Source organism: Hemiscyllium ocellatum, chromosome 45 (assembly GCF_020745735.1).
Source record: "Hemiscyllium ocellatum isolate sHemOce1 chromosome 45, sHemOce1.pat.X.cur, whole genome shotgun sequence".
In the NCBI taxonomy this organism is placed as follows: domain Eukaryota; kingdom Metazoa; phylum Chordata; class Chondrichthyes; order Orectolobiformes; family Hemiscylliidae; genus Hemiscyllium; species Hemiscyllium ocellatum.
This window is the reverse complement of record NC_083445.1, coordinates 30,952,167-30,964,591: the sequence shown is the minus strand read 5'-3', so window position 1 is coordinate 30,964,591 and position 12,425 is coordinate 30,952,167. Positions and strand designations below refer to the sequence as shown.

The 12,425-nt window shown below is 50.5% G+C and overlaps 1 protein-coding gene across 2 annotated transcripts in view; it reads right to left on the bottom strand.

Moving 5' to 3' along the window:
- The window catches only part of pkn1a (protein kinase N1a), a 207,371-nt gene extending 201,896 nt beyond the window's left edge, over nt 1-5,475 (bottom strand). For both annotated transcript variants that reach the window (XM_060855310.1, XM_060855311.1), the window contains exon 1: nt 5,403-5,475. In XM_060855310.1, coding sequence (XP_060711293.1) covers nt 5,403-5,423 — 21 coding nt within the window. In that variant the 5' untranslated portion in view covers nt 5,424-5,475. The remainder of the gene's footprint in view (nt 1-5,402) is intronic.
- Between the last annotated feature and the right edge of the window lie 6,950 nt (nt 5,476-12,425).

The following is a 12,425-nucleotide window of genomic DNA, read 5'->3' as shown; positions in this document are numbered from 1 at the left end:
ACTGGTTCTAAAATTAGACCAGAAACTTTCCGGCCAGTCTGCAGCTTTTGCATAGATCAAATCAAATCTATAGATTAAAACTTCAGAGAAATATCAAAGTAACCAACATCCACAAGCCTTCCTTAATCTATTAGATGGAGGAACTAGATCTCCACATCGGAGAAATTGCAGTTTTTAACTGCAAGGCAATAGATGAGTAATCTGGGCCCACTTTGTCCCATGACCTTGACACTCTTTCACACAATAAATGCATTTGCTGAGAAAATACTCAGAGGTTAGCATGCAGCTGGATTCTGAGCAGTGGTGCTGGAAGAGCACAGCAGTTCAGGCAGCATCCGAGGAGCAGCGAGATCGACGTTTCGGGCAAAAGCCCTTCACCAAGAATAAAGGCAGTGAACCTGAAGCATGGAGAGATAAATTCGAGGAGGGTGGGGGTGGGGAGAGAGTAGCGTAGAGTACAATGGGTGAGTGGGGGAGGGGATGAAGGTGATAGGTCAGGGAGGAGAGGGTGGAGTGGATAGGTGGAAAAGGAGATAGGCAGCTAGCACAAGTCCGGACAAGTCATGGGGACAGTGCTGAGCTGGAAGTTTGGAACTAGGGTGAGGTGGGGGGAGGGGAAATGAGGAAACTGTTGAAGTCCACATTGATGCCCTGGGGTTGAAGTGTTCCGAGGCGGAAGATGAGGCGTTCTTCCTCCAGGTGTCTGGTGATGAGGGAGCAGCGGTGAAGGAGGCCCAGGACCTCCATGTCCTCGGCAGAGTGGGAGGGGGAGTTGAAATGTTGGGCCACGGGGCGGTGTGGTTGATTGGTGCAGGTATGCCAGAGATGTTCCCTAAAGCGCTCTGCTAGGAGGCGCCCAGTCTCCCCAATGTAGAGGAGACTGCATCGGGAGCAACGGATACAATAAATGATATAGTGGATGTGCAGGTAAAACTTTGATGGATGTGGAAGGCTCCTTTAGGGTCTTGGATAGAGGTGAGGGAGGAGGTGTGGGCACAGGTTTTACAGTTCCTGCGGTGGCAGGGCAAGGTGCCAGGATGGGAGGGTGGGTTGTAGGGGCACGGGTCCTATCGCAGGAGCCTTCCAGTGACACAGCACAGGCCTGACTAATGGGCTCCTTATTGTTTGTGACATACTTCTATAACCAAATGAGATGAGAATGTGACAGAGAGAGATGAGGAAGTTTGCAGTGACATACAGACTGGCCAGGTGATTGACAGTAAGGAAGGAGGTCTTGGGCAACAGGAGGATGTAAACAGATCAGCAGCAGATGGGATTTAACCCTGATAAGTGTGAGGGAACACATTTCGGATTAAAGCAGTACTTAATGAATGGTAGGACACCAGGAAGCTCAGACAAACCGAGGGATCATGGGGTCATTGTCCACAAATCCTAAAAGGTGCCAGGACAGGTCAATAGGGTAGTTAGGAAGACATATGGGATACTTACCTTTATCATTTGAGGCATAGATTATACATCCAGGGAGTTTATGTTGGAGCTGTTCAGGACTTTGTTCCACCACAGCTGGCGGAGTCTGCACAGTTCTAGTCACCGCACTAGAGGAAGGATTCCATTGTCGGGGAGAGTGGCCAGGATGGTGTCCTTTAGCTAGGAGAAGAGGCCGAATAAGTTCAGGCTGTTTTCTTTGAATACAGAAGGTTCTGGGGCACCTGATAGAGATGTATCATTATTACCGCATGGAGAGAGTGGACAGAAAGCAGCAGTTCCCCATGGTTGGGGAGGCAAGAAAAAGGGGGCATAATTTTAAAGCAAAAGGCTGGAGGTTCTTGGGGGGGGAGGGGGGGGGTCAATGACTTTGTACAAAACAATCTTCACCTGGAGGATGGTTAGGGTCTGCCAGACAGCACCTTGGAGTATAGTCACAGCAAAATCATTATAAAGTTATTGGATGAGCATTTGAAATGTCACTACTTTCAAGTCTCCAGGCCTAGTGCTGGATAGTGGGACTAGTGCAGATTTAGCATCATCTTGGCAGTACAGACTTATTGGTCCAAAGGACCTATTGTATTGGACAGTATCATTCTGTGGGACTTGAACTGAGAATCCCATGACAGCTTACCATCACAGTTATGGAGAATCACAGAACCTTATAGCACAGGAGGCCATTCAGCCCAAAGAATGCGTGCCAGCTGCCTGTTCGTCATCACTTCAGAATATTCAAGTATTCGATCAGTTCCCTCACAAATGTCAGAATTGAAACTGCTTTCACCATCCTGTCAGACAATGCATTCTGAGAATACCTTGGTTAACTACAATGCTGTCAGTGGAGACATATTGTCCTAATTTACACTTGATTATCTTTACGAAATCTGCTCTGTTCTGAAAAACAATCCCAATCTCTTCAGACTTTCATTCCAAGAAATTGCCTGAGCGCCATATCCAACTTTTATCCCACAGACAGCTGCTCAGAACTGGACACAATTCACCAACTGAGAATATAACTCTCAATTTACTAAATTATGACACCGGATTCTCTCTTTTTGCATTTGCCTCGGTCAATCCAGGATTGTTTCTGCCTTCTCTTTTGTCTTTGCTACTTTGCCCCAAGTTTGTTTGTAGGATGTGGGTATTATTGCCACTCTCTACTGTCCTCGAGTACATACAGGTTCGGAGTAGGCTTTCAGCCCCTCAAGCCTATTCCACCTCAATAAAACCATACTCGATTATAATCTCAAAGCCATCTTCCAGGCAATCCCATCCCCCATAACCTCCGAGTCCCTTGTTTGTCAAGATGTCTCACTAAAAATCTTCAACAATCCTGCCTGCACCCCACCATGGAAGAGGTACACAGCGCTTCAATCCTCAGGGAGAAGAAAATTCTCTTCAGCTCGGCCTTAAATGGGGGTCTTTGTAAAAGTCCACTCTTTCTGACACTGGAGGAAACAGCCTTTTTGTGTCTACATTGGTCGAGTCTGTTCAGAATCTTAAATTTCAGTAAGGTCACCTCTCATTCTCCTGAACACAGTAGATACTGGCCCAAGTGTCCAACTGATCTTTCTGTGTAACACCTACCCAGAAATCAGTCAAGTGAACCTCCTGTGAACTGCTTCGAATACAATTACATCCCTTCTTAATTAAAGAGGCCAAACAAAAAGGAGGGTAATAATCAGACAGCAACATGACCCACTGGCTGGAATCAGGGTACTGCCGTGAAACAAGGATTTCGGCCCGGCAACAGTAGAATAGTATGCAACGTGGCTTCGATGTTTTGGTAAACAGTTACAGCTTCACCAATCGCAACGGGCCACTGCAGCAGATGCAGAGGCCGGGAGAGCACAAGGTAGCTATTTGTTGGACGCAGAAACAACCGGTGGGCTCATTTGGTAGCCCAGAGCTAAGATGTGCAGACAGCCAATAGAGATGACAGAAAAATCCAACATGGCTTCTAATTAAAGACAGAATCTTATAACACGAGGGTCCATTCACCTTATCTTGGTTAGACTGGCTATTTCTGAGAGTTCTCTCGTTACTTGCACTCCTGTTTAGTACTGTCCATTCAAATCGCTCTTGTACAACCAACCCCAGCATTTTTACGACACAGACACATGTCGCTCTGATATATCAGTTAACATTAAACCAGCAGGTGTAGACTAGAACAGTTTTACCATCCAAACTGCTCTCAAGACTGAACTTCCCGAACACTGACTCCGAACATTCAGCCAGAATGGACAATGAGAGGTGGGGTCATCCTGTTAACTTAGACAACACGTCGCAGTACTCCTGAGAGAAGCATTGGGACACTTTCTGGTCCTGCTCCTCTAAGCAAGGTTGAACCCGGAGTTACATCAGACATGTAAATAAGGCCAACATGAAGGATCAGACAGCAATTCTCTTCAATTAAAAATAAATCAGAACAGGAAACACTTTCAGATTCACTGTTTTGACAATGCCTGGCAGGTAGTTGGAGCATCAGATTAACAGGCCATGATCAGACAAGGACAATAACTCAGTTAGAACACGGGGGGACACACAGCAAACCAACTTCCAGGTGGGAGATGCTGTGGGGTGGGGCTCTCCCCCCACAGGTTCACCGGAAATATCTCCCCATGATCTCACTCGAAGACCCAGACCCCAAGTCACAATGTGCCCCATTACCACCAGCACCTCCCCAACCCTGAGGGTCTTCATGTCCTCACTCACCACTCCCCCCTCCCCCCCACCTTCTCTGGGGTGTTTAATTTCCACTCCCCCACCCTGGGGTTGATGTCCCCACCCTGGGGGTGTATGATGTCTCTACGCTGGGGAGTGTGTATGATGTCCCCACCCTGGGGGGGCAGTGTGTGTGTGATGTCCCCACCCTGGGTGTGTGTGTGTGTGTGCTGTGCCCACCCTGGGGGGGATGTGATGTCCCCACCCTGGGGGAGTGTGTGTGTGTGTGTGTGTGTGTGTGTGTGTGTGCTGTGCCCACCCTGGCGGGGATGTGATGTCCCCACCCTGGGGGAGTGTGTGTGTGTGTGTGTGTGTGTGTGTGTGTGCTGTGCCCACCCTGGCGGGGATGTGATGTCCCCACCCTGGGGGAGTGTGTGTGTGTGTGTGTGTGTGTGCTGTGCCCACCCTGGGGGTGATGTGATGTCCCCACCCTGGGTGTGTGATGTCCCCACCCTGGGGGGTGTGATGTCCCCACCCTGGGGGGTGTGATGTCCCCACCCTGGGAGGGGGGTGTGTGTGTGAGATGTGCCCACCCTGGGGGTGATGTGATGTCCCCACCCTGGGTGTGTGATGTCCCCACCCTGGGGGGTGTGATGTCCCCACCCTGGGGGTGATGTGATGTCCCCACCCTGGGGGGGCGTGTGTGTGATGTCCCCACCCTGGGGGGGGGCGTGTGTGTGATGTCCCCACCCTGGGGTGATGTCCCCACCCTGGGGGTGATGTGATGTCCCCACCCTGGGGGTGATGTGTGTGATGTCCCCACCCTGGGGGGGATGTGATGTCCCCACCCTGGGGGGGGGGGTGAGTGATGTCCCCACCCTGGGGGATGTGATGTCCCCACCCTGGGGGGGGTGTGATGTCCCCACCCTGGGGGGGGGGGGGTGATGTGATGTCCCCACCCTGGGGGGGGGGGTGTGAGTGATGTCCCCACCCTGGGGGGGACTGCCCTTCCAGATCCACACGCCCCCCCGTGGACAAGAATGGTGATGACCTGCTTGGCACTGATTGGTTACTGCTGCCGCCTGCCTCTCACTGATTGGTGCAGCCAGCTGTCAGTCACGCTGTTCCCCGCCCCCTCCCACCCGGGGCGGTGTCGCTGGGTCTGAAGGACCGGCCCCGGCGCTGACCCTGAGCCCGGCCCGAGCCCGGCCTCGGGGTGGACAGCCGCCAGTCCAGAGGTAACCCGTGATCACTCACACACCGGCCGGCCGGCTCTGTCCCCCGGTTCCTACCTGCACGGCCTCCCCGGCCATGGCGGCTCGGTCCCGCCGACTCCGCTCTCAAAGGCTTTCCGCTCGGTCACCGGTTCCTCTGCGCATGCTCGCACCGTCACCCCGCCCACAATCTGACCTCACAATCACCGTCCGCTCGTTGCGTCATTGGCCCCGCCCACAAACTGGCCTCACAATCACCGTCCGCTCGTTGCGTCATTGGCCCCGCCCACAAACTGACCTCACAATCACCGCCCGCTCTGTGCGTCATTGGCTCCGCCCATCAGCCTTGACCATCCCGCAGAGAGGCTGTTGGGCAGAGGGTGGCGCAGTGGATAGCGCTGCTGCCTCACAGCGACAGGGTCTTGGGTTCGAGTCCCACTCTCTCCATGCCTCTATGGTGTTCAGGGATATGTCAGTTACTTAGGTACGATAGTCTTCGGAGGGTTGGGGAACCCCAGTCCATCAATGTGGACTTCACCAGTTTCCTCATTTCCCCAGCTCCACACTTCCAGCTCAGCATGCCCTGACCTATTGCACTCTATGCTACTTTCTCCCACTCCCCATTTATCTCTCCATCCTTCAGGCTCTCTGCCTCTACTCCTGATGATACGTCGATTTTCTCTGCTCCTGGGATGCTGTCTGACCTGCTGTGCTCTTCCAGCACCACTCTCATCCAGAACCTGATTTCCAGCATCTGCAGCCCTTGTTTTTATCTTAGTGGACTTGCTGGGCCGACGGGGCGTGATTCCACACAGTAGGGATTCTATTCTAAATTTGAAACCAACAGCCAGTAACAAACCCATTCACATTCTAATTCTGGGAGAGAGAGGCGATGAACAGCAGCAGTTGAGTTTGCATTCCTATCCCACCAAGGGGGAGGGACCAGAAAACAGCAGCAATCCCATTCCCAAACCAAACCCAAACCAAACCCAATCAGAGATTATATTAGATTCCCAACAATATGGGGACAGGTCCTTTGGCCCAACAAATTCACACTGACCCTCTGCAGAGCAACCCATTCAACTACCCTATACTTAGCCCTGACTAATGCACCTAACATGGGCACTTTAGCATAGCCAATTCATCCTAACCTGCACATCTTTGGACTGTGGGAGGAAACCCACGCAGACACAGGAAGAATGTACAAACTCCACACAGATAGTCAGCCAAGGCTGGAATCGAACCTGGGTCCCTGGTGCTGTGAGGCAGCAGTGCTAACCACTGAGCCACCATGCTGCCATATATGCAACTTGAACGTTCACTGTTTGTGGCACTCTGCATCACAAACCAGCTGTTCAGCCAACTGAGCTAACTAACACCCCACATGCGCAGAGGTACCCGTGACAGAGCAGAAAGCCTTTGCGATAACAGCAGCAGTCCCATTCTCATCACAATGTAAGTCCAATGAGAAGGATAATGTTAATGTTCACACTGCTTACTCTCCACAGATGCTGTCAGAACTGCTGAGTTTCTCCAGCAATTTCTGTTTTTGTTTCAGATCTCCAGGATCTGGAGTTAAATTTTATTTTTTGTCCAGTGAAGAGAATCAGAAGTATAATAATCCCATTCCCAACCATTTCCAGTCAGAGGGAGTCAGAAAATGTGCCAATCCCCTTCCTAATTGACTGAAAAATAACCCTCCACCACCACCCTCTGTCTTGTACCTTTGAGCCAGTTCTGTATCCAAATGACTAGTTCTCCCTGTATTCCATGAGACCTAACACTGGGGTGGGGGAGTCCAGAACCAGAGGGCATAGGTTTAGGGTGAGAGGGGAAAGATATTAAAGAGACCTAAGAGGCAACTTTTCCACACAGAGGGTGGTACGTGTATGGAATGAGCTGCCAGAGGAAGTGGTGGAGGCTGGTACAATTCCAACATTTAAGAGGCATCTGGATGGGTATATAAATAGGAAGGGTTTGGAGGGATATGGGCCGGGTGCTGGCAAGTGGGACAAGAGTGGATTGGGATATCTGGTCAGCATGAAAGAGTTGGACCGAAGGGTCTGTTTCCATGCTGTACATCTCTATGACTCTAATTCAATCTAGCTCCACAGAGAAGGAGTCAGAAATGTAGAAAACCCAATGCAGAGAGGGAGCTAGAATTGACATTCTGACCAATACTGTATCAAGGAGAAGGTGAAGACCGCAGATGCTGGAGATCAGAGTTGGTAAATGCTACATCAACCCAATTTCAAGGGCCAGGATACAGACAGCAGCATTTTGAAACAACCCATTCCAAATCCAATTTCCATTTCAAGACCATTCCAGACCCAGCAGCATGGAGCAGTGGGCAGCACGGTGGCACAGTGGTTAGCACTGCCGCCTCACAGCGCCCGAGACCCAGGTTCAATTCCCGACTTTTGGAGTTTGCACGTTCTCCCCGTGTCTGCGTGGGTTTCCTCCGGGTGCTCCGGTTTCCTCCCACAGTCCAAAGATGTGTGGGTCAGGTGAATTGGCCGTGCTAAATTGCCCGTAGTGTTAGGTAAGGGGTAAATGTAGGGGTATGGGTGGGTTGAGCTTCGGCGGGTCGGTGTGGACTTGTTGGGCCGAAGGGCCTGTTTCCACACTGTAAGTATCTAATCTAATCTAAAAAAAACACATGCGATCCACAACTCCAGCTCCAGGGAGAAGAGATAGAACCAGAATTATTTCCAAATTGGACCCAACTTCAAGGACCACATGATCAACGATGCCCTCCAATGCATCGTCTCCGCCCTTGAACCCCACCCTCCAATTACAACAAGGATAGAACACCCCCCCCAGCCAGTGCTCACCTTCCACCCCACCAATCTCCACCTACAATCAGACCCCACCACCAGAATATATTTCCTTCCCCATCCCAATCAGCATTCCACAGAGACCATTCCCTCAACGACTCCCTTATTAGGTGCACACCCCCCCCCCCATTAGCCCACCCTCCACACCCAGCACCTTCCCTGCCACCACAAGAAGTGTAAAACCTGTGCCGACACGTCTCCCCCACCTCCACCACCATCCAAGACCCAAAGGATCCTTCACCATCCAACAGAGATTTATCTGCACTTCCAAACACCTCATCTACTGTGTTCATTGCTCTCAATGTGATCTCTTCTACATTGGGGCGAGAGGATGCCAACTCTTGGAAAATTCCAGAGAACATCTCTGGGACACACGCACCCCATAATCCCACTGCCCTGTGGCTGACCACCTCAACTCCTCCTCCCACTCCACCAAGGACATGCAAGTCCTGGATCTCCTCCACCTCTAGATTCTAGCCACCCGACACCTGGAGGAAGAACGCCTCATCTTCTTCACCCCCCCCCTCACCTGCAACTACCGATCGCCTTCCCAGCTAACATCCTCCCCACTCCCACCCTCCTATTTATCTCTCAGCCCCTTCCCCCTCCACATTCCTGATGAAAAGCTTATGCCTGAAATGTCAACTCTCCTGCTCCTCGGATGCTGCCTGATCTGTGCTTTTCCAGCGCCACACTTAAAGGACCGGTGGGACATGGACATCAAGGGACTTCTGATTCTTGGTGTTTCTCAGAGTCCTATCATAGAACATAGAACAGCACAGGCCCTTCAGCCCTCAATATTCTGCCGATCTTCTATCCTATTCTAAGATCAGACTAAACCACATACCCTTTACTTTACTGTCATCCATGTGCCCATCCAAGAGTCACTTAAATGTCCCTAATGTCTCCAAGTCTACTACCACAGTTGGCAGTGTATTCCACGCACCCACCATTCTCTGTGTAAAGAACCTACCTCTGACATCACCCTTAAATCTTCCTCTTAAAATTATGTTCCCTCATGATAGCCATTCCCACCCTGGGGAAAAGTCTCTGGCCATCCACTATCTATGCCTCATCATCTTTACACCCCTATCAAGTCACCTCTCATCCTTCTTCATTCCAATGAGAAAAGCCCTAGCTCCCTCAACTTTTCTTCATAAGACATACCCTCCAGTCCAGGCAGCATCCTGGGAAATCTCCTCTGAACCCTCAGTAAAGCTTCCACATCCTTCCTATAATGAGGCAATCAGAACTGAACACAACATCCAAGTGTGGTCTAACCAGGGCTCTATAGAGCTGCAGCATAACCACGCGGCTCTTAAACTCAATCCCTCGCTAATGAAAGCCAGCACTCCATATGCCTTTTTGACAATCCCATCAACCTGGGTGGCAACTTTGAGGAATCTGTGAACATGGACCCCAAGATCCCTCTGTTCCTCCACACTGCCATGAATCCTGCCTTTAACCCTGTATTCTGCATTCAAATTTGACCTTTGAAAAGTGAATGACTTCACATTTTTCCAGACTGACCTTCATCTGTCACTTCTCAGCCCAGCTCCACGTCCCGTCAATGTCCCGGTGCAACCTGAAACAGCCCTCCACACTATCCACCACTCACCAACATTCCTGCCATCGGTGAACTTACTAACCCACCCTTCCTCTTACTCATCCAAGTAATTTATAAAAATTACAAACAGTAGAGGTCCCAGAACAGATCCTTGCAGAACACTGAGCTCCAGGCTGAATACTTTCCATCTACCACCACCCTTTGTCTTCTATGGGCCAGCCAATTCTGTATCCAGACACGTTTCCCTGTATCCCACGCTTCCTTACTTTCCGATATTTTGAGCCTTATCAAAGGCCTTGTTGAAATCCATGTACACCACATCTACTGCTCGACCTTCACCAACATGTTTTGTCACATCCTCAAAGAATTCAATAAGATTTGTGAGGCATGACCTGCCCGCCTCAAAGCCATGTTGACTATCTCTAACCAAACTATGGTTTTCCAAGTCATCATAATTCCTGTCTCTCAGAATCCTCTCCAATACTTTTGCCCACTGCTGACAAAAGACTGACTGGTCTGTAATTCCCAGGGTTATCCCTATTCCCTTTCTTGAACAAGGGAATAACATTGGCCACCCACCAATCGTTGGCCACCCACCAATCGTTGGCACTGTTTCAGTGGACATTGAGGACACAAAGATCATCATCAAAGACACCAGTAATCTTTTCTCTCATTTCCTGTAGTAAGCTTGGGTATATCCCATCTGGCCCAGGGGATTTATCTATCCTTATGTTTTCCAACGTTTTCAGCACATCCTCTTCCCAACATCAACTCACTGGCCTGTTGCAGCCTGTCTGTTCCCTTTGTTTTATTTTGAGAAAGGACTATGCTGATTTTGTGGCAGGACTTAGCTCTTGTACTCCGGTTTTTACTGTCTGCACTTCGTGTTTTTGCATGTTTTTTTTCACTTTTTGGTGTTTTGGATTGAGCCCTTGTGAGTCAACATCCCCTTTCCGGATGAACTGTTCCTCTGTGAATGCGGCTAGGCCTCTGTGGGTAGACCAGGCCTCTGTAGAGACTGAACACCTATGTGTGTGCTGGGAGGTAAGCATTTGCTGCCTTTGGGAGTGGACTGTGCCTTCAGGGGGTGCACTGAGCCCCTGTGAGCGAACTGGACGCTTACAATGAATTGTATCCCCGTGTGGATAGCCAATCCTGGACCATCCTGGACCATCCTCTGTGGATGGACTAGGCCTCTGTAGAGAGTGAACACCTGTGTGTATGCTATGGTGTGTGCATTTGCTCCCTTCAGGAGTGGACTTTGAATGATGGAGTGGACTCTGCCTTTGGGCGTGGACTCCATTTCTGATAATGGACCCTGCAAACTGAAGTGTGCTCTGTTTTGGAATGGAGTCTGCTTTTTTACTTGTTGGGTTTATCACCTCCACTGTGTCTTGTGTATCCCTGGGTCTGGCAGGCCTTACTGTAAGCTAGGAGGCTCATAGGTCATCCCAAAAGCTGTCACCCCCAAGAACCGGAAGACAGGTAGTCTGTCCCATGTTCCCAAAGTTGAGTAGGCTGCCTTGAGAGCGAGAGGGTGGGCCGGCCATCCTGAGCGTTGTTGTCACGAGGAAGGAGTAGGTTGGGTTGTCCTAGAGGTGGCTGGAAGGTGGGTCAGGCCAGTCAACGGGCTGGATGGTGCGTTAGAGTGGGCGCAAGCCAGAAGGTATGTCAGGGCAGAGCGAGAGCCCGAAAGTTGGGTCGGCCATCCTCAGCACTGTCATCCCGGGAAGGTACCAGGACGGCCTGGCCTAGAGGTGGCTGGAAGGTGCAGAATAGTGGTCAGGGAAGCCGAAGGTGGGTGGGGGGTGGGTGGGGGTGGGGGGGGGGCGGGGGGGAGGCGGGTGGTTTGCTGGCTTGCCAGGGGTGTCTGTGCACTGTTTTACTGTTCACGTTTTCAGACTGTTGTATTTGGGATTGTAATTTCCGTTTCCTTTTTGACAAGGTACTGTGGGGTTTGAGGTTCCTGTGAACTGGTTTGGCCTTGTGCCCCTTGCCCCTGTAAATTGCTGGTTTTTGTAAACTGCTTCTTGTTTATTGTTAACTGTTTGTTTGTATTTTGTACAGTTGGATGAAATTTTGAAAATATAAAAATGTAAGAGAAGGGCACTGCTTGTCTCTGGACACTCGGGAGATTTTCCTCGCTGGTGGTGGGATATGAATCAAGTTTTCTGCACTCGTTTCTTCACTGCGTCCTACACCTACCTGCACATGACATGGGGGCTGGGGAGGAACGCGCAGTACCGCTGTGTGGCAAGGATAGAGAATCTCCTCAATTCAGGGCGCTGACTCAGAGCTGGATGGCCACAGCCAGGATACTGGGCACCGGTAAATAAATGGTGACTTGGTGACCAAGTACCGGCCTCTGGGCAGTTATTTCAATGCCTTCGCTTTCCAGCCTTCTGATTCCTGTCTCTACTTTTGCCTTTAAGGAAAACGGCTCAAGGAAGGCCTGCAGAATCTCTTCCTGGTCAACGTGTAAGGTGGCCTTGGCTCCTTTTATCGTCACTAGACCTTTTTGAAAAAATATCGCAGTTCATTAGGTCGTCGAGCAAGCAGCCATTTTCTAATTGTACAATGTCGACCCAGTCAAGGGGAATCTTTCTGAACCAGTTTGGCTGCATCAAGATTGGGTCTGAGCCTTTTACTACAGTGAGTGGGAACTGAACCAGCTGCTTCTCATAAAAGTCCGGAATG